Raw genomic sequence first — 21,274 nt, 5'->3', positions numbered from 1 at the left:
CAAGAAGTTAATGGCCTCTGAGAATGTCCAAGGGCAGGGAAGGCCAGACAAAGGGGTTATTCAAGTTAAGAAGAACCATCCTATGCCCAGATATATGCTGGGGCCTTGGTTACCATCTGAGTTTCCACCCACTAGCCACCACCCTTTGTGATCCTCAGGGTGCCCCACTGAGGTTGAATGGACAGACAGAAAAGACTCACAGAGGCCCAAAGCAACACATCTTTCTTCTGACTCTGGTGTCCCTTCTACAAAGGCTCCCTCTGTCCCCTCCCCAGGGAGTAATGTCCAAAATAACGGTGCTGCAGCAGATCCCAGATACCCCAAAACCTCTGGTAGAGGACTAGTAATGGGGCTGGGAGCTGAGAAAGCATCCAGAGGCTAAAACAGGGCAGGAGGGTTCCAAAGTTTTTTGTTGTTTTGTGGGGGCTGGGCTCCAGGGAATTATGGCCTCAGTCTGAAATGCAGGGCCCCTGGAGTCCCAGCTTCTGGCCCAGCCATCACTGCCCTCTGCAGAACTGGATCTGGGTAAAGCACACGTAGCCGACACTCCCAGGCTCCCAGGAAAGAGGCTTTCCAGGTGCCCAGCATGACCCAGTCTTGCTCGGTGAGGGGGTCAGACACTACATAACCTTTGCTCCTTGGTTTGATGGGTTCTTGGGCTGGAGGGTGTACCCTGACAGGATCCGCCAGCCCTGAGGAGGCAGGGACACCATGCGGCAACTCCTGATGAGGCTCTGGGGTCTTGGAGTGGGTGGGGTGGAGCTCAAGTGACCCACTGGCTCTGCCCTTGGGGGTCCAGGCTCATGGAGTGAGTGTCAGAGGCTGCCTGTCATTAAGTCTTCTCAGCTCAGGAGCCACCTCTCATCAGAGACAGGATCTTGGCTTCTGGACTTGACCTGCTGAGGAGGAGGTGGAGGAAAGGGAACAGTTATTCCATGAGGGCTAGGACCCCAGATGGCAAGTAATGTGGCAGGGACCCCATGTCCTCCTTCGGTGGACACATGACCCAGGAGAAGCCACAAGTTCTCTCTCCCTCACTCCAGGGGCTTCCAGTGTCCTGGTCTCCATGACTACAGCTTCTCCAAGAGGTCATCTCATTTCTAAGGCCAGTGAGATGAGGGGCAAAAGAAGTGGGTGGTGAGCAATGGGAGAGGGGTGTCCCACCTCAGGGTCCCCGCCTACCTTGGGGTGCAGGCAAGGCTACGGGGCACAGCCTTCTCAGGGTGGCTGCTGGGCTCTGGCAGAATCCTCAAGGTCTGGGGAGCAAGGGGTGGAGGGCAAGTGCCACAGTCACAGTGGGCAGGAGTCCCTGGGGTCGGGGCACAGGGCACTCGAGGTGGCTGGGTGCCAAGTGGGGAGAGGGGGCTCCCATCTGGAAGGGGGGCCCATCTCTTGCTCCCTCCCCATCTCCTGCTGGTGCCTCACTCACCCAGGGGCCGGGGCACTCCAGTGGCTGGTGGACCCAGCTCCATGGGGTGAACACTGCCCAGGGGGTGGTCCCCACATGGGCCAGCTTTGAGCCTGAGCAATGGGAGAAGAGGCCAGGAGGTCAAGACAGTGATTGAGCAGAGCACCCTGGAGCTGCTTCCCCGCAGCCAGCAGCAAGGCACCAACCCAAGTTCTGCATTGACTGAGTCTCCATACTTCTGCTCGGGGTCACCCTCTCGGCTCCCTTCCTGAACCCTCTGAGAGAAATGCATGCCCTCCCATGGCCATGGGCTCCCCCTCTCCAGCCTGACACTTCTCCCAAGCTGCCGCACCACCCCACCATCCTGACACCTTCCAGGCACTGACATCACTCAGGCCCCAAAGAGAGCTGGATGTTCTCCCCCAATGGCCCTCCTGCAATTGGGGGGGCCCTGCTGCCCTAGATGACTCTAAGCCATCCTGGCTATCTTTGCCCTGTCTCCCAGGACCTTGCTGCTTCCTTGGTTATCTCTTCACAACTGTCTCCACTGCCTTCAAGACTCCCCCAGGGTTAGGAGGTACAGTTGCCTCCCCTCTGCAGCCCCCTCAGGTTGCCAAGCTTAGCTCTGCCTGCCTTGCTCCTCGGCCTGCAGACCCACGACCACTGCTCATCACAGCAAGGGTCTCTCAGTTGGTACCCAAGACTTGGTGGGTGCACTGCCCCTGTCTGGGGTGCCCCTGGTGCAGGTGATGCTCCCAAGTTCTAGCCCAAATCCTGCCCTCTCCCCCCGCTTGCCGGGAGCACCCTCAAGGCCAGGCTCTGTCAGACATGGCCTTAGGGCACCTGCTGTGCCCAGGACCCAGTGAAGGGTGGTCTGTGGTCCACCATGCTTGGTATTATATGACCCTCCCCCCAGGTCCCTGGGGACTGGATTAGGGGTGAGCCCCTGGAACAAGGGTGGCCACGGCCACAGTTGACCTGTGGTATGGAGTGAGAAGATGTGTTGGGCCTAGCTTTTGGGGTAACAAGAGAGAATTAGGCAGAGGAAGTGGCAGAGGGCCATGGCACTCATGAAACAGAGAAAGGCTGGAGAGGCCTGGAAGGGCACAGTGGAGCCCAAATTGCAGGATGAGCTGATGGAAAAACAGACCAAAGTCAAGGGTGAGGAGGCAGCCACCTGGTGGCAGAAACAGGAGGCAGGGACAGGAGGGGCTGAACCAAAGTAACAGGAGCAGAGGCCTGGCCCTGAGGTGGTAGAGTGGTGGAAGGGGGATCCACCCATTTGGCTTGACTGGGAGGCCTTCAGTGTCTCCTTCCCAAGGCTTCTTTCCACTGCCTCTGCAGGCTGGCTCCTCCCGGAAGCCCTGAGCACCTGGGACAAGGCCTAGGGATCCCTGTTCCAGCTCCCCTGGCTCCTGCAGCCCGGCAAAGACTCAGCAGCAGGAAGCACAGAGTGAGCCAGGACGCAGGAACCTGAACCCTCAGAGGCTCGGCGCCCAGGGCCTACCCACAGCACGCGGGGCCCTTCCGCAAGCCCCACAGGCGCGGCTGAAGACAGGATCCCGGTTGCCGGTAATAGCACCAGGCCAGGCCGGCTCCGGGGAGCAGAGGCAGCAGGAAGCTAAGGAGCACCGCCAACAGGAAGGCGTCGCTGTCTGCAGAGCACAGGGTGCGGGTAAGTCTTGAGCAGGTGCCCCGCCCAGGCCCCGCCCACCTGACCACCTGCACCCCATTCTCACACCTTCAGGCTGCACCGGGCCACTGTCGACGCTGCCGCCGGGCCCTGGCTTCTCGCAGGAGGGCGGCGCCCAGCCCGGATCGCAGTGGCAGTTGTGGTTACTGTTGCAAACCTACAGAGGAGAGGAGGAGGGCAGGGGGATCCCGTGGGATCAGGGACCCCAAGGTCATCCCACCACCCCGCGGACTACTCACCCCGTGGGCGTGGCACGTGGTCAGGCAGCGCTCCAGCTCCAGGAAGGTGGCATTCTGGCAGCGCCTGTCCTGACACACCTGTGGGCAGTGGGTGCACTGGGCATGAGGGGCGTGGACTCAAGGGGCAGGGTGGGTTCAGGAAAGCAAGGCTCACCATTCTAGGCCCGCACTGGGTGCCCGGCTCAACAAGGCTCAAGTCAAGTAAATCCACCTGGGCGCCAGGGAGCGCCAGGGCTCCTTTGCAGATTATCTCGCGGCCGCCTAGGAGGACGGAGGAGTCCACCCGCACTGCGTGTGGTGCGCGCGGGCTCCGCTCCCCGTCCTGGCACTGTAGCTGCCCACATTGCGCATCTCTGGGGACGGAGTGGAGGGAAGTCAAAGAGTATGTAGTCTTTCCCTTCCCCCAACCCCGTACCCCGCTTCTGCCCCCTCCACTCCATTCCTTACCTCTGTAAGCAAGGCATGAAACGGCCCTCGCTGTCCTGGCCACAGTTCTCATGGGCGTCTCCCGCGGAGTTCACGACCCGGAAACAGGCCTCCGGAGCTGGGCGAGAGCCTGGGGAAGCGCGGGCAGGGCTGCGGTCAGCCCAGGCAGGGACCACTCTTGGCGGGCCTCAGTTCCCCCAGGCCCGAAAAGAAGGGAAGGGGAAAAGGGCTGCAAGAGCGCACGCGCCATCTCACCAGGCCCCCAGAGCTGCTGGCACTGCTGTTCGAGCGTGGGACACGCGCCATCCCTGCAGTAGCCACGGCCCCTGGCGCAGGGCGAGCCGTCCAGTATGTAAACGTCGGGGGGACAGAAGGGGGACGCGCCCGTGCAGAACTCAGGGAGGTCACAGTCGCCCGCGGCTCGGCGGCACAGTGCGCCCGCCGGCTTCAGCTGCGCAGGTGACCCGGGGTTGGGGAAGGCAGCGAGAGGGAGGTCGAGGCACAGAGACCAGAGGAAAGTGAGAGATCCGCGCCCACAGCGCGGCTCAGAGGCGGAGGTGAGGGTGGAGAGAAGGAGATACTGGGCGGAGAAGCCACAGACCCAGTTGCTGCCGGAGAGACGGCAGACCCACGCACGGAACAGAGCCAGCAACCCGCAGGGGACACCCGAGAGCGCGAGTAAGCGAAAACCAGCAGGAGGCTCCCAAGCGCCGAAGATAAAGACAGCAGCATCTCGGTCACCCCACCGCACCCCCAGCCCGCACCCCCTGCTTTCCATGCCCTCACCAGGCAGCGCGCGCAGCACTCCCCGTGTGCGCATTGGGCCCCGGCGCGCAGCGAGCAGTTGTGGGCGAGGCAGCAGGGGTCCAAGCACTCCTGGGGCCAACAAGGTGAGGAGGAACCAGGTCAGGGCACGGAGTCCCAGACCTCGAGGACCGGGACCGGGCGGGGGTCGGCCTTGGGCTCCCGGAGCGGGGCCGGGAGTTCTGACCTGGCCGGCGCCGCAGTCGCACTCCTCTCCCGCCTCCACGAAGCCGTTCCCGCAGCGCGTCCGCGGCACCAAGAGCCCGGGGTCGGGGACGTTGGAGAGGCACGCGCCGCCCCCCTTGCGGAAGAAGGCGCGCAGCTGGCGACGGCTGCAGGCGCTGAACACGCGCGGGAACGGGTGCCTACAGGCCGCGCGGGGGCGTCGGGGGTGCGGGAACCACCACCACCCGCTCGTCCCGGCCTCTCCCACCCCACACCCCGGGCCTGGCCACCCAGGCGCTTGAAGCGCCGTCACCGCCTGAGCACAGGCAGAGCCCAGAGGGCGGAAGTGACCGGCCCAAAGACACACAGCGAGCCCGAGGTGGTAGAGTGTGATGCGAACCCGCCTCAAGGTCGAATTCCGACCCGGTGCTGCTGCTCCCGGGGTTGGAATAACATCGCTAGGTTACTCGGAAAGTATTGACTTTGAGTGTCCCCTATGCTTACGTTTCCTCCATTTAAACCTCATAAACAACCCTAAAGGCGGGTACTATTATCATCCCCATTTTACAGAAGAGAAAACTGAGGGATAACCACTTCGCCCAAAGAAACGCAACCAAGGAACGGACCCTTCCCCGCAGCTCTACCCGTCCCCTGCACTCGCACCCCGTTGCCGCTGCCATGACGCAGCCGCCCTGCTCCGCCGTGGCCTCCAAGCAGCAGCCATCCGGATCGTGGCTGAGGCCGAGGCTGTGACCTATCTCATGGGCCATGGTGGCTGCTGCGCCAATGGGGAGCGCCGAATGGTCCTGGAAGGTGTAAGGAGAGGTCACGCAAGCTCCGGCCCCCCACCAGGCCTTCTTCCTGGCTCCCCGCACTTCCCTCCCCGCGCCGGGCCTCACCGAGCTCACGCCTCCCGAGCTCTCTGCACGGCACATGCCCTCGACGGGCGCCAGGCCCACGGTGGCGCCCTGGAAGGCGCGGCCCCTAAGGACAGAGCGCGGCGTGACCGGGCGGGGCCGGGAGCGGGGCCGCCCAGCGGGCCCACGACCCTCGTGGGGAACCGGGGCACCCACGTGAGCAGCTGCGTGGAGTCGTGTGGCCGCTGCGCCCACAGCCCCCGGCGCCACTGCAGGAAGGCCCAGAGCGTGGTGTTCGCGTCTGGCGTGACGCGGCTCCGGTCCTGCTCCGTCCACACTTCCAGGCCGGTCAGTGCCACCTGAATGTCCAGAGTCCTGAGGAACTGAGGGCGGGACAGGGCTGAAGCCAGGGACCGAGCGCCCCACCGAGTCCTGTGCTCTTCCCCTCTGCTTCCCTCCATTCTCTCCCGCTCTCCTCTTCCCACGCCCCGCCGCCCCCGCCCCTGCTGCGGTCACCCCCATAACTGCTCTCTCCCTGCCACCCCCAACCTGGTCCACGTAGTTGGCGACTTCCAGGAGACGCTGTTTGGTTTGGTTGAAGTTCCGGTGCTGGCTCAAGAACTGGGAGGGCGTGAGAGCACTTGGTGAAGGTGATTAATATCGCTTAATTGTGTGCTTGTAAGTGGTTAAAATGGGAGATTTCATGTTATATATATGTTACCACAATAAATTTTATTGAGCAAGAGAGGGAGTAGGAAGGAGGGAGGCAGGGAGGGAAAAGAGGAAGGAGACCAAGGAAAGCAAAGAGGGCAAGGAGAGCAAGCTGGGGGGGACCAACATGGTGATGTAAGGAGTTGAGGTGGCCCCTTCCTGGCCCTGGCCCCAGTCCTGGCGCCCCTCCCCCCACACCTCTCCCAGCCCTGGGTTCTCCCCTCACCAGGGTGTGGTCAGCCACTATGTACAGCTCCAGGTACCTCCAGCTCCTGCGAACCTCTCGCCTCTCCTGGGGAGGGCAGTGATGACCCTGAGGGGCAGGCGGCTGGCCTTGAGCCCTGACCACTGCCCCCCACAAAGTTAACTTTAAGAATTTGCTTGAACCTGTTTCTTCAGCCTCCGAATAACAGTATTGGGGCAGGATGCACGGCCTGGGGCATTCCCACACCCACTGCTGTTTCCCTCACCCTGCTCCGGGGGACATGAGGAAGGCCAGCCATGCCCCTTATTCCCCTGGGGTCCCTGTGGCCACAGGTCCCCTTCCATCTGAGCAGCTGCTCTGTCCGGAAGATCTTGTGGGTCCAGGGGTCCTTGGAGGCCCCAGGTGGCCGGGGCTGGAGATAATAGCTGGCATTGCTGCTGAGCACGATCAGGCCGCTGGGGTGCAGAGCGGTGCAGAAGGTGGTGAGTGAGCTTTTTCCCTAGCCCACTCCCCCCTCCCCCAGAGCTCCTCACCTCAGCCCAGAGCAGGTGCTGAGGACAGCCCAGGAGCCAGGGAAACCCCTCACGTGCCCGTGGTAGTGGCAGTGGTCCTGCAGAGAAGGGGCCAGTCCCAAATCTCAGCCAAGGCGGGAGTGGGAGGGCCTGCTGGGGTCTGACTCCAACCTCTCCTTAGGAACAGGAGGAGGAGAATGGGACAGGAAGGACCAGGGGTTGGGGGGAGGGGACTCTCCCAGGGGTGCAGCCCCCAAGCACCCCATTCTGTCCTCAGAGCTCAAGGAGGTCTCACCGTGTTGTTGGGGGCCAGCACCACTGGCTGCCCATCAGGGCTGTAGTGGGTTTCTGTGTATCCCGGGGCCAGCAGCCTGCTGGAAGGGGTGTTGTAAGCATCATCTCATTCAGCCCTGCCTCCTCCAGGATGCCCTCCAGCCTTCCTCCCTGAATGCTAACTGAGCAGCTCTATGAGTGAGGCATGAGGCTGGCACTTAAGAAGCAGCCCTTAGAAAAGGGACAGGAGTGACCGCATTGCTCAGCTTAGTAAGACCTTGGATCTTAGGAGAAAGGTGGAGGGCAGGAGGAAGACTTGGTGAGGGTCTGGGTGTGGGTCATGGGAGATGGGTAATACAGGAAAAGCCAGGGAGGAACAGAAGAGAAGAGTGTGTGGTCCCTGTAGGCACTCAGCAGTGGCTGGGTCCACAGGTCAGAAGAATTAGAGAGAGGTTGGGAGGAAGGTGAGGATTCAGATGACACCATTGAGCAGATGGGAATTGGAGCCAAGGAAGTGAGATGAAGCCTCCAGGCAGCCTTGCCTACTGCCTACCCTTCTTGGGCATCTGGTCAACCCTCTTCCCCTACTCCCCCCCCCCCCCCCCACCATGGATCCTTCAAATCTGCTCCTGAGGCCTCCAGATTCCATGTTCCTCCCCATCTGCCCTTCAGTGATGTCATCTCCTTCTTCCAGAGAAAACAGAACCCCAGGGGGTTACCTCCCCACCTGCTCACACCTGCTCCTGCCCTGCCTGCTTGAGCAGGGATCCTCATCCCCACCTTCTCCAGACCCCACTGCAGGAATGATTCCATCTTCGGGCCCCATCTCACAAGAATCCTTCCCACCAGGATGGATTAACCATAAGTGAATCTCTCTTCTTTCAAGAAAAGCACCTGGACCCCATCACCCCGAGACTTCTCCAAAGAGGTATGATGCCTGCTTTCTCCACCTTCTCCAGCCTGGCTACCCTAGGAGGTAGGTAATGTGATCACCCCATTTAATGAGTGGGGAATTTGAACCCCAGAGAAGCTGAAGTTAGATGTAGTGAAACTAGGGTGTGCCCCAGATCTATCTGACTCCATGGGGAGAATGAAATACATGTGGAGTGTGCAGAGCAGGGCTGGCAATGCCACTAGCCCTTGGTAAAGATCAGTACTGATAATGTACTCTGGATGGTTTAAAGACCCCTCTGCCCCTCACAGGTTCCATCTTATACACCCACTCTGCCCAGCTCAGGGTGGGCAGCCCAGGGTGGGCTCTGCCTGCTCACCAGCTCAGACTCCACCCTATCCAGGACACTCGGGACTAAAATGGCATTCATGGCCTTCTGTGAGCAGGGCCTTGTGGGACTCCCCAAATTCATTTCCCCATGCTCCCTCCCCTGCAGCTGGAGATGTTCCAGGTAAGCAGACAAGCTGCTGCTCCCTGAATACGCCTTGAACTTTGTAGCCACTGCTTCTTTGTCCCTGCCATCCCTGGAGTGCCCTCCCTGTTCACTGTATCTTTTGACTCCCTTCCTGGATTCTCTTCCGACTGGGTGTACCCTGTGGGCTCCAGCCGGGCTGTACTCACTCAGCTGTGGCTGAGAACCTGATGCTGCAGACGCTCCTGGGGGTGGGGTGAGGGAGGTGCCCACAGAGGGGCTGGCCCAGCCTCAGCAGTGCACTTCAGCCTCAAGAAGCCAGTCATGAGCCTGCCCCTGTCACCTGCACCGTCTCCAGGGTCCCCTCCCCAACCAGCCACCCTCATGGATGCATGCCAAGTTCCCTCCCCCCAGTGCTGATACCCTCCAGAGAAAGGGTCTGTCCTTGGCTCCCAGTCCCCACCTCAGGCTGGTACTCACTGATTCTTCTCCAGCTCAAGCAGGAGCTCCTGGCCTTCAGCCTCCAAGGCCACCAGACCCACATCTAGCTCTGAGACCTGGACGAGAAGAAGTGCAGGGCTGAGACAGTGGGTATCCAGGCCTCCTGCCTGTTGGGGGGAAGCGGGATGTGGAGCTGGCTGGGGAGGGAGTTCCTGGGGAGAACACTGGGTGGGGGGCAGCAGGTACCCCATGTGTCATGATGGGCATGGATGGACACAGGTAGGTGTGGGGGTGAGGTCATGCAGACAAAGATGTTCCCAAACTCAGGATGTGTGCTGTCCTGACAAAAGTTACTTGACAACTGTGGGAGCACAGCCTGCCCAATGCACACCACGTCCTCCCTAGAAAGGGCAGAGACCCAGTGAGGGGTCCACCCTGCCCCAAGTTTCCTGGGCCTGTCCTCTAGCCCTTCGCCTCTTTCATGCTGGCAGGGCTTTTTCCAAGCAGGAAGGACAGTGGGGTCCTAAGGACCTTGAGGAGGGGACATTGGGTGAGTGTGGCTCAGGCCTCCTCACAGTCTATGTGGTGTCTGGGGGCTTGTTCCTATATCTTGCTGCCCCTCACTGCAGAATTCAGACTTTTCTCCTCCACCTCCGATTCTAGAAGCTACCCCTACACACACATGTCTGGAAGTTGTCTCTGGCTTCTGGCAAGCCCACTCCACACTTGCTTTACTGAGCTCATAAAATAAACAAGCACCTCCATTCCAGGCCAAGAGGAAAACACTGGCTTCCTGCGCTAGATGACAGGGGAGTGGGCCTGGGTCAGCCAGCCCCTCCATCCCCGCCTCTTTGCCTTTTCTACCCTGTGGGGATACCCCATCTGACCCTCTTCCCCAACTACTCAGACTGGCTGGGGGCCCAGAGATGGAGCTGGCCCAGGAGTCTCCAGCAGGGGGCTGCTGTCTCTTTGGAATGTTTGCCCCTACCCTTGCTGGCCCTCCCCCTTTTATCCCAAAATGCACTGCACTGGAACCCCAGCCAAGGAGCTCAGAGTATTGGGGGGAGGGGGAGTGTCCACCCTCTGCAGGTGGGGAGCAAATGGCCCTCGCCTCCCCAGACATGGGCCCCACAAGGCTCAAGCATGAGCTCATGTGGCTGGAATGCAACTCGCTTCATAGGGGAATGATTTGCATTGGGGGAGAGGCGGGGGCCCAGATGGCAGGCCACACTTGAGGCCTCTGAGCCTCCTCCTGGACCCCCACCCCCTGTTCCCCTCTCTCTGTCCCTTTGCGGCCCCTGCTCTCTTCACTTCTTGCCCTCCTGGTAACCCTGCCACTCTCTAGGTACCCTATCCCCATCTGGAAATGTGAGTGTTTTCTGCCTCTTGAAGGGGACTTCTCTGCCTCATCTCTGTCTGCTTTCCTTTTCTTGGCAGGCTTCCTGGAGGCAGGGGCTGGTAAGTGGGGACAGCAGAGCCCCTCTGGGATTCCCCTCCTGGTCACAGTTCAGGCTGAGGCAGGGAGGGAAGCTCACAGTCAGGTGACCCCAGTGTGCACCCAGCCTCCCCCTCCCCCAGTGATGTCCAGGAGAACGATTTCAAAGCTCAGCCCAAGGCCTTCCGTGACCACTTGAACCGCCCAAGGAACTGAGGAACCCCACTGAGGGACTCAGATTGGGGGTTGAGGGACTCAGGTTGGGGGTCCCAATCTCCATGGCAGCTCTCCTGCTTTCCTCCTCATTGGACTTGGACAGTGGGCTGACCTCTCTCCTGGAAATTCATCTCCCTGGGCTTGGGCGATGGTCAATGGTTTGAAGTCTTTCAGATATCAACAGGTCTCAGACTTCCAGGCTGAAGAGCTGTGTGACCCAGGGCAATTTCCCCACCCTCTCTGGGCCTCAGTTTGCCCCTTCCGTGCAGCAGCGTACGAGGCATGCCCGTCTCCTGGTTTGTGCCCCAGCAGCTGGGCTGCGGCACCTACAGATGGGGTGCGGTTATTCTGGAATTGTGTGATGGGCAGGTGGTGGGAGAAGGCTGGGGCAGAGCATCCAGGAGAGTGAGCTTGCATCTGGGTGGCCCCAAGGGATTGACCCCCAGCCAGAAGGGAATTCTGCCTGAGCACGTGAGGCAGTGGTTCCAGGCCCCTCACTGGCAGGGCTGGGCAGGGGAGGACAACAGTGTGTCCGGTGGGGTTGCATGTTCTGGTAAACTTTGCAAAGTGCAGCTATTTTGGTATTTTCTTAAAGAGACCCTATAAAGCTTCGGGCCCCACAAAGCCTGGCCCCACCTCTGCCTGGATGGGATGGGGACGGCCCAGCTAATTCTGGGAAGGGAGGGAGAGGGGGAGGTGGGGTGGAGGAAGCTTGAAAATGACTTCCATGTGTGCAGGCTGACGCCATGGAGATTCTCCCCACCCCCACCTGCCAACCCTGCCAGGAGCAGCCTAAAAGAATAGTGGCTCTGGGGACCCAGCCAAACTGTCACACTGGGATTTGGGAAGGGGCAAAGGGGCTGGAAGACCCTGGGCCCCTGCTGACAAAAGGACGATGTGACACTGACCGGCTCCTCCAGGGTGACCTCACGCCAGGGACGTCCATCCAGGACCCAGCGGGGGGTGACTGGCTCTCCGGGAATGTCTCCTGGGGTGAGGACAGAGCACAGGGTGAGGAGGACCAGAGGGACACAGGGGTGGGGGGCAGCAGACGGATGGGTTTGAGGACGTCCGAGGCCCTGGGGGACGGACTCCATCCTCAATGCGCATGTGTTTTGCCTGGAGAAGTGCAGGCACCGTTGGGGCACCCCTGGGACTGAGGACCACCAGGGAGGTGGCAGAGGGGGGATGGGGGAGCCCGGGAAGGGAATGCTTAGTTGGGGATGCAGGAGCCCAGCTGACCTCTGGGGGAGGGGAGGGCTTGGGGGTCAGAGGTCACCAGGAAGAGGCCAAGCCCTCCCAAGCAGAGGGGAAAAGAAGTTGGGAGGCAGCCTCTGATAATTTTAGTCTGGGCAGCAGATGCCTTTAGGGTGAGAGATCTGTGCAGAGAGGAAGCCTGTGCCTCTCCAGTCCCTGCCATCCGAGAAAAACAACTAGCTGCTGTCTTAGGAGGCCCATCTTTCCCAAAGCTTCCCTTGGCCCAGAGATCCTGGCCCAAGGAGCCCCTTCCTGTTGTCTTCAGGGTGTGGGGGCCTGGGGGGCAGAGCCTGAGTTCTCCTAGGGTGGGTGGGTGGGCCTAAGGGGGCTCCAGGAGGAATCCCAGAGCCAAGAGTTAACGTTAGTCATGAGAAGATGCCTGGAATGCTCCCCGGGAATGCTCCTGGCCCCACCCCTGGGCCCCAGCAACCCTTACCAGGCCAGGAGCCTGCAGCCTCTGCTCTCTTCCCTGGGGCAGGTCCAGCTCCCAGAACGGCACCCCCACCCCCTCTGAGCCCTGGCTCTGATCCAGTTCATTGCTCCAATCCGGCTCCAACTGAGGGGGCTGGCTGAGGAGGTGGCTCAGCTCCTGCTAGCCACCCCCAACTCCTTTTCCTCCTCCACCTTCTCTGCCAGACCCTGGGCATCAAAGACCTGGAATAGAAGCAGCTCCAGGAGTTCCCTTCCCCCAAGAAGCCCTCCCTGATTGGATGAGTGAGTTGCCATCTGGCAGACTAGCCAGTGGGGGAGAGGTGGGGGAGCTCTCAGCCTTGGGACCCAGGCTGAGGGGGCCAGTGTGGGCAGGGGTCTGAGTGGGTCTAGGGGAGAGGGGGAGGTCTCTCAGCTCAGAGAGGAATTAACTGAGTATGCAGACCCAGTCTTGTTGGTCCCAGACCTCCAAGGGTTGAGTGGGAAGGGTGTGCCTGTGTACATGTGTGGGTGTGGGTGTTCCCCAGACAGCCCTGTGTGCACACACATGCACATACCCACACACACAGGCACCTTGTGTGCCAGGGAAAGGGAGGCAGAGATGGAGCCGTGGTGACTAGGAGAATGGAAGTGGAGACCAAGGGAGCCAGGCTGGTGTTGGGGAGCCCCCTGAGCTCCCAGAAACCTCCCCTGGGCGCTGGCTAGGCCTCCAATGGGAGGGAGCAGCTGAACGCCTAAAGGCAGGAGGGCTCCGAACCTTCCAGCCTCCCACTCTGGGCCCAGGAACATGAAGGGGTCAGCACCCCAGAGGGCAGCAGTTGCCCTCTCTTGGGTCCCCGAAGTACACACCAACCTGCCCAGCCCAGCGGTGCTCAGGCCAGGCCTCCTCCCTGGTGGCCTTCCCTGCCCCCTCCTACCCTCCACCAGGCACTGGATGTGCAAGACTTGGCTAATCCTCCCATCCGCTTGGAGAGGTTGTGGTCAACAGCCCCATTTCACAGATGGCTTGGAGAAGTTAAACTGGGAAGGGACAGAGCTGCAGCCTCCAGCCCCACGGCCCTGCTAAGCAGGCACCCTCTGTAGGAAGTCCTCTATCTAACCAAACAAGGCAACAGAATAAACACTGCCCCAAGGCGGAGTGAGGGAGTAAGCCTGGGGTGGAGGCCACAGCTAGTCCTGGAGCCTGAGGGCAGAACACAGACTCTGGAGGCCAATTGGGATGGGGGCTTCCCGGAGGAAGGAGATCTGTTCACAGTAGGGGCTGAGAGCAGAGGATCCAGGCAGCAGCTGTGAGGGGAGGGGCAGGGGAGTGGCCGCGAGGCTGAGTGCGGGCAGCCTTGCAGGGAGGCCACCAAGCACGGCATCCCCTGACACTCGCTAGGCTCTGGGAGAAAACCCCAACCCCGCCCCAGCATCAATCACCTCGCCTGCCCACCCGACGCATCCGCGCCCTTGTCCTCACCTGCAAGCGCCCCGGCCCCTCGCGTCGGCCACGGAAGTAGCAGCACTAGCAGCAGCAACGCCCGCGACCCCCGAGTTTCCCGGGACCCCCGGCCCATGACTGTGAGCGCTTCAGCCTCTGAGACGCAGCTCTGGACTCCCGGCTCCGCCCCGGCTGGATCGCCGCCGCCCCACGCCCAGTGCAGCCCGGCCCGCCGCCTCCGGACCTTCCCGCGCCCCTCTCTGGGCTCCCCAACTCTTGGCGGGTGGAGCCCCGCCCCGCCCACGCCGTGGCCACAGCCCGTCGGGTCCAGACCCTGCAGGGGCGGACTCGTCTTGGGGCGCCCTCGGAGAACCTGCACGACCCTCCTGGACCCGAGCGTCTCTGACGCGGGAAGAGCTGGGCCAGGCGGGGAGGTGATGGGAATCCCTGCGGCCCCCTAGACGGACAGGTCGGTGACATCCCGCCCAGTAAGTCTCAGAAGGACCCCTACAGGTCGGGGTCGAGGGCGGGGATGGGGCGGCAACCGCGGGGAAGGACCTTTGAGGACCATCGCGGGAGGACAGAGGCCGCGGAAGGGGGGTCCCCGGTGGCTGCTCGGGTCTGCCCAGGAGCGCTCCGCTCCGCGGTCTCCTGAGCCGACCCCTGTCCCCGCCTCGCCACCGCTTCTGCCCACAGGCGCGCCGGCGAGATCCCCTAGGGGAAGGGAGGCCGCGGCCCGGAGCTCGACTCTGTGCTGCAGTGGCCGCAGCCCCCACACCCCGAGGCCCGCGCGGGTGGCCGGGGGAGCAAATGGAGACCGCGGTCCTGGGAGCTCTCGCGCTGGGCATAGGGACCCGGCGGCACAGGCGCGGATACAAGCCGTAGAGTCCCGGACGCGGAGCAACCAGCCAGCCGCAGTAACATCTGCTTCTTGTTTCAAAGGTTTGTTTATGTAACAGATAATAAATTTGTTTAGCCAGTAATGATTACTCAAACATGAAGGCTGTTTTAAGCAAATCTTACGTTTCTGCAGAGTTGGAATTAGCAAGAGTTTCAGCAGGGATGGAAACTTCCCCTGTTCATGTGATACAAGCATCAGAAAGGGTAAGATGTTTAGGGAAAAGTCTACCCTCCTCAGCTCAGCCCTCAACAGGAAGCCACCATTATTAGCTTCTTATATAGGCTTTTCAATTATTTTTATGCATATACAAGACCATATGGAAATATTTTTCTCTGATTCATATTTTTCTGAACCTTGGTTTATTTTGTACTTAAACCACCTTGGAGGTCCTTCAGATCAGTGCATTTAGTGTCTCATTATTGTTGTTCTTAAGACTATTGCTATAATTATTACTTTGGTTTGGTTAAAATCAGCATTATTAAGATATCATTTACATACAATAAAATGCTCCCATTTTAAGTGTAGAGTTAGATGAATTTTGACAAAGCACCTGTGTGACCACCACCATAATCAAGATACAACATTGCCATCACTCCCAACAAGCTCCCTTGTGCCACTTCCCAGTTAGTATCTTCCACTCCCAACCCCAAGCAAGCACTGATCTGCTTTCTGTCTATACTTAAGTTTTGCCTATTCTAGAACTTCCTAAATGGGAGCATACAGCATGTGCTCCTCTGTGCCTGGCTTCCTTCCCTCTTTCTGGTGTTTTTGAAGCTCATTTATTTTGCCTCATGTCCCAGTAGTTTGTTCCTCTGCGTTGCTGAGCGGTGTTCCATGATGCAAATGAACCACGGTTTTCCTAATCTCCATTTAGCTCCATTTAGCTCCATTTAGCTCCATTTAGCTCCAGTTTGGGGCTCTTACAATACAGCTGCTGCAGCATTACTGTACAAGTCTTTGTGTAGACATTTGTTTTCATTTCTCATCTGTAAACACCTAGAAGTGGAATTGCAAGGTCATATGGTCGTATTTAATTTTTAAAGAAACTCTCAAACGTTTTCCAAAGTGACTGTACCATTTTACATTTCTCACCTGTAATGTATGAGAATTCCATTAGTTCCACATCCTTGCCAACATTTAATGTTGTCAGTCATTTTAATTTTAGCCATTCTAGTGGGTGTGTAGCATCCTCATTATTTTTTATGGCTGAATGCTGTAATTTATTCATATAGTCCCCTTTGGGGTATATAAATGGTTTCCAATCTTTTACAAACAGTGCTTAAATAGATAATCTTACATGCAGGTAAGTCTGTGGGATAAATTCCTAGATGCAGGATTACTGGGTGAAAGGATATGTGCATCTGTGATTTGTGTAGATACAAATTGCCCTTCAATTTGTACCAATTTACAGTTGCACTAGCAGTATATGAGAGTGCCCACAGCCTTAACACAGTGTGTTATTAAATTTTGTGAAATTTGCTAATCTGAAAGGTGAAAGTGCGATTTTAATGTGCATTTCCCTTATGAGTGAGATTTAATATTCAAACTTTTAAGAGCTGTTTGTATTTCCTTTTCCCTGAATTGTGTGTCATATATGCAGCCCATTTTTCCACTGAGTTGTTGGTCTTTTTCTTAAAATTTTGAGAGAACTCTTTATATATAAAGTAGATGAACCCTTTGTCTGGAGTATGAGTTGCAACTGTTTTTACCAGTGCATGAAAATCTTCCAGCTTGTTGTGTGTGGCTTTAGTTCAATCATATTCATCGCTGGGTAGTATTCAATTGTATGACTATAATAATACATTTGATGGTTTCTAGCTTTGGGATGTTACCAAGAAATGCTGCTATGGACATTCATATACATGAGCCCTTGGCTGCCTCTCCTTGCCTGTCCTCTTCTGCTCCCTAACAGGTCTCTCCTGGGAGCACATTGTTAATAAGTCACTCATCCATGATTTCTCGTCTCAGGGAACCAGACCTGCTATAAACAAAGATGGCTCTGGGCATATGTGGGCTCCAATGTATTCAGACTGGAGCAGCCTCGACCCATCGCCCTGTGGATGACTAAGTGGGGTCACCTCTGGTGCTGACAGCAGCAGAGTTCACCCCTCCAGGGCTGAATTCCCTGATCCTCCTGATGGGTGAGCCAGGGAGCAGTTAGCAAGGCATTGTGTCACGCCCAGGGTCCATTCTGATGTCTCTTCTCTCATTCTGGAAGGACTTGAGGAAGAATAGGGGTGGACAGAGAGACCCAGGGTTCTGTCTTGTACCCGAAGCGCAAGTGGAGATTCCAAAAGAGAATGTAGGTCCTCAGAAATGGGAAATTATGAAAACACAAGCCCTAGCCAGGGTAATGGAAACAATCGTGAAGAGGAGGAAGAGAGAGAGAGCTAAGAAAGCCCCAGAGATCACAGGCTGTGACAAATGTACAGAGTGATAGGGCTTGGATGGTGACTTTTGGGGTGGCTCAAGCCAGAACAAGCTGGGGATCAGGAAAGCAGAGTAGACCCCCAGAGCAGACTCTTAATGAGGCCTCTACATGATACCCAAAGGAAGACTTGGAGGATGGACAGCTTCAGTGTGGACATCAGGGGAGAGATGAAGGCAGGGCCCCCTGAGGAGCGTCTCTGGCAAGAGTGCAACAAACTGATGAGCTCCTACTTACACCACAGGCCACAGCTTTGATGTCTCCCCATTCAAGGGGCCTCCTGGACCCAAAGCCAGGTTGGCATCTCCATGCTTTTCACTGTCCCACTGGCTTCGTAACTCCTTGAGGTCAGGGTGGGCAGTGTGTGTCTTGGTACCCATTCAACACTAATAAAACAAGGGACATATGTAGCCTAAGAGCGAAGTGGGGATCTGAGTCATCCCTGCAAAGTGGATGCCTCCCAAACCCAGATGAACTTTGTCCCAGCGTGTCAGAGGAATTTTCTGCCAAAATCTTAGAGCAACTGTTTGTTTACATTTTGAGATTGCAGAGGAAGAGATGGGGCCTTTGACGGAAGGTAGGTGGAGCCTAAAAGTGTGGCTGGTCAGCTCCATCTTCATCCCTGAGAACACTGTGGGAAAGACGATTTATCAAATGGTTGGTTGGTTGGTATCACTCCCAAAGGGCCATCAGGAAGTGCAAACCCGTGAGAGTTAAACCCTGGAACCCCTCACATACTGGGTGACACCCACCATCTGTAAACATGAAGAATGACCCAAAACAGAGTGTTCAAGGGAGGCACTGCCAACTCCAGCCCACGGAGATGGCCAGAGCAGCACCTGGAGATCCTAGCCTATGTGCAAGAATGGGGAACCCAATGGCACTACCAAGGCTCCTTCCCTGACATTTATTTAAAGGGGAATGGGATGTCCCTTAGCAAGGTGAAAGGAATGTTTACAAATTGAATCATCAGCTTGAATTTGGGTAGACTGTCCTGGGTACCCAAAATGAAGAGTGGGGGATTTTTTGTTTCTTTTAAATTCAGTTTTATTGAAATATATTCACATACCATGCAGTCAGTCATCTATGGTATACAATCAACTGTTCACAGTACAATCATATAGTTATGCATTCTTCACCGCAGTCTATTTCTGAACATTTTCCTTACATCAGAAAGAATCAGAATAAGAATAAAAAATGAAAGTAAAAAAAGAACACCCAAACCATCCCCCCCCCATCCCACCCTATTTTTCATTTAGTTTTTGTCCCTATTTTTCTACTTATCCATCTATACACTAGATAAAGGGAGTGTGCTCCACAAGTTTTCACAATCACACTGTCACCCCTTGTAATCTGCATTATTATACAATCGTCTTCAGGGGTCCAGACTACTGGGTTGGAGTTTGGTAGTTTCAGGTATTTATTTCTAGCTATTCCAATACATTAAAACCTAAGAGGTGTTATCTATGTAGTTCATAAGAATGTCCACCAGAGTGACCTCTCGACTCCATTTGAAATCTCTCAGCCACTGAAAGTATTTCGTCTCATTTTGTACCCCCTTTTGGTCAAGAAGATGTTCTCAATCCCATGATGCCGGGTCCAGATTCGTCCCTGGGAATCATATCCTGCGTTGCCAGGGAGATTTACACCCCTGGGAGTCGGGTCCCACATAGTGGGGAGGGCAGCAAGTTCACCTGCCGAGGTGGCTCAGTTAGAGAGAGAGAGGGCCACATCTGAGCAACAAAGAGGTACTCAGGGGGAGACTCTTAGGCACAATTATATGCAAGTTTAGCCTCTCCTTTGCAGTAACGAGCTTCATAAGGGCAAGTCCCATGATCAAGGGCTCAGCACATCAAACCGCCAGTCCCAATGTTTGTGACAACATCAACACCAGTCCAGGTGAGGAAGTCCAACACTTCTGCACCTTCACCCAGCTCCTCAAGGTGGGGCTGTAAATATATTTTTTATTCTCTGCCCAAATTACTTTGGAATGTGTCACTATGTCACTCTAACCTATACTAACCTACCGTATCTCACTTCCTATTCAAAGTTCCATGTAATTGTGGTGTTTGAACAAAAGATGGGGGATTTTTCAGAACTTTCTTATTGAAGCATTATATGTATCCAGAAATGCGTACGTCATAAGTGCCTGGCTCAATGAATTTTCACAATGTGAACATGTCCATGCAACCTGCACCCAAACCAAGACACAGCACATTCCCATTCCCCAGAAACCACCCCTCCCTACACACACACCTTTTCCCATAGCTGACCACTATTCTGACCTCTGTCACCAGTGATTGATTAGCTTTGCCTGTTCTTGAACTTCATAAAAATGGGCTCATCTGTGCTCTTTAGTGTCTGGCTTCTTTGACTCAACATTATGTTTGGGAGCATCACCCATGTTGTTGGGTGTAGTTGTAGCTCATTCTCCTTGCTGTATAATATTCCATTACACAAACACAATGCTGTTTATTTACCATTCTATTGTTGATGTGCATTTGTTGTTTTCAGTTTTTCGCTATCACGAATAGCATCGCTGTGAACATTCTAATCCATAAGCCTTCATTCCTCTTGGGTAAATACCCAGGGGTGGAAGGTCAGGGTCATAGGGCAGGAGTATTTTAGGTCATGTACTAAAATGTGGGTTGTGTCCACAAAGGGAATACCTGCGCCTTCCACTTCCACTCTTCCACCTTCTCACTGGTGGGAAGGTGGACACAGTGGGGCCCTCATATTGCCAACCAGTTTTCCAAAATTGTTGTATATACTATATGAAGTTCATACTATACTAAATAGTATGAAGTACATACTATAAAGTTCAAAAATAGACAAATCAAATCCATGGTGCTAGAAGTTGAGGTGGGGTGCTGCGACTGGGTAGGATGACAAGGAAGGCTCTGGGGAGCTGGCAATGGGCTGTATCCTGACCTGGGTGCTGATTACATGGGCGTGTTCACTTTTTGAAAAGTCACTGAGCTGTATGCTTATAATGTATGCACTTTTCTTTATGTTACCCTTGAGTGGAAAGTTTATTTTTAAAAAATCTTGGAGGGCCCCAGGTCCCTGGGTGTGGATACAGCTAACCCCTCTGAGAAACCTCCAATCCAAGGAGGCCATATGTCCCCTTGGAGGTACATGGAAGCAATGGAGACTCCCAGGTCAAACGTTCCCAGACCCCCCAGTAGCCAGCCCTTCTGCAGCCACCTGTCCCCTCACCCCTCTCTTTTCCATACAGCCCCAATGCATCTGGCTGCTTGGGCCTTGCTCTCTCCCTGTTCCACAATTTAGTTCATGCTTTAGTTCACACTTTCCACCCTTCCAGTCAACAACAATGTAGAAAAAACAAGTGCTTCCGAAGGGCTCACCTACTGCGCGCTGTCTGGGGCCACAGAAGTGAGTGGCTCACAGAGCCTTGAGGTGTGTGTGTGGGAGGGGGGCACAAATTGCTGGCACATGGGGGAATTTGTGATGAGTCTCATGTAATTTTCTCCCCCTGGCTACCTCCAGACAGTCTTCTAGAACAAACCCCACTAAGACTTGAATCCTCTGTGTTCTAGTCTAGCACCTTGAGTAGCAAGAAAGAGACTGGCTCCAATTCCTTCATAGGATGGAAGTTTGCTGGAAGGACATGTCAGACAGGCTCCCAGGAAGAGTCCGGCCATCAGGCCTGGAAAGGAACGGGGCCTGGAACGAAGGAGAGCCCAGCCTTGGCTACACAATGCCCACCTGGCCTCCAATTTCTTCCCACCCTGTTTGCTCCAACACCAAATCCCTACTTCTCCCCATATTTCTCAATCCATATCCCGGAGTGGCCGGCTGGGTGCTCCACCCACCATTTCCCACCAGACAATCACAGCAGGTTCTAGCCCACCTGAGAACTGGCTCCCTGCTGTCCCTCATTTCCTGGGAGTACTTTATTCCTTCTCGCTAATCCTCACTCCCTTTAACAGCCCCTGGCACAGCAGCCTTCAGGAAAAGGACAGGCGCTCACTCGACCATGGAGAGCGATGCTCCCGGAGCAGAAACTAGGACGCTGTTGGCATAGATCTGCTCCCCGGACTTGAGAGAGCCAGTAAGGCAGGGC

General features: G+C 56.4%; 1 protein-coding gene across 10 annotated transcripts; it reads right to left on the bottom strand.

Moving 5' to 3' along the window:
* Positions 1–205: 205 nt before the first annotated feature.
* ADAM33 (ADAM metallopeptidase domain 33) lies at positions 206–14,133 on the bottom strand. Of its 10 annotated transcripts, none has more exons than XM_037811490.1 (22): positions 13,898–14,133; positions 11,658–11,737; positions 9,138–9,214; positions 7,316–7,394; positions 7,042–7,118; positions 6,774–6,963; positions 6,530–6,595; positions 6,142–6,213; positions 5,809–5,975; positions 5,635–5,719; positions 5,399–5,541; positions 4,758–4,935; positions 4,553–4,642; positions 4,022–4,217; positions 3,788–3,896; positions 3,495–3,693; positions 3,341–3,418; positions 3,150–3,258; positions 2,916–3,063; positions 1,430–1,521; positions 1,183–1,309; positions 206–899 (listed from the first exon to the last, which is right to left on the bottom strand). In XM_037811490.1, the coding sequence occupies exons 1-22, from the start codon at positions 13,992–13,994 to the stop codon at positions 848–850; spliced, it is 2,511 nt and encodes an 836-aa protein (XP_037667418.1). In that variant the 5' UTR covers positions 13,995–14,133; the 3' UTR covers positions 206–847. The 10 variants fall into 10 exon arrangements, 9 of the variants coding, with proteins under 9 accessions (XP_037667418.1, XP_037667419.1, XP_037667421.1 ...); XM_037811491.1 differs by having other exon boundaries at positions 206–896; XM_037811493.1 differs by having other exon boundaries at positions 1,183–1,256.
* Between the last annotated feature and the right edge of the window lie 7,141 nt (positions 14,134–21,274).

The sequence above is a fragment of the Choloepus didactylus genome, chromosome 19 (genome assembly GCF_015220235.1).
Source record: "Choloepus didactylus isolate mChoDid1 chromosome 19, mChoDid1.pri, whole genome shotgun sequence".
NCBI classification, from domain to species: Eukaryota; Metazoa; Chordata; class Mammalia; order Pilosa; family Megalonychidae; genus Choloepus; species Choloepus didactylus.
Note: the sequence above shows the minus strand (reverse complement) of the source record. Positions and strands in the feature narration are given on the sequence as shown.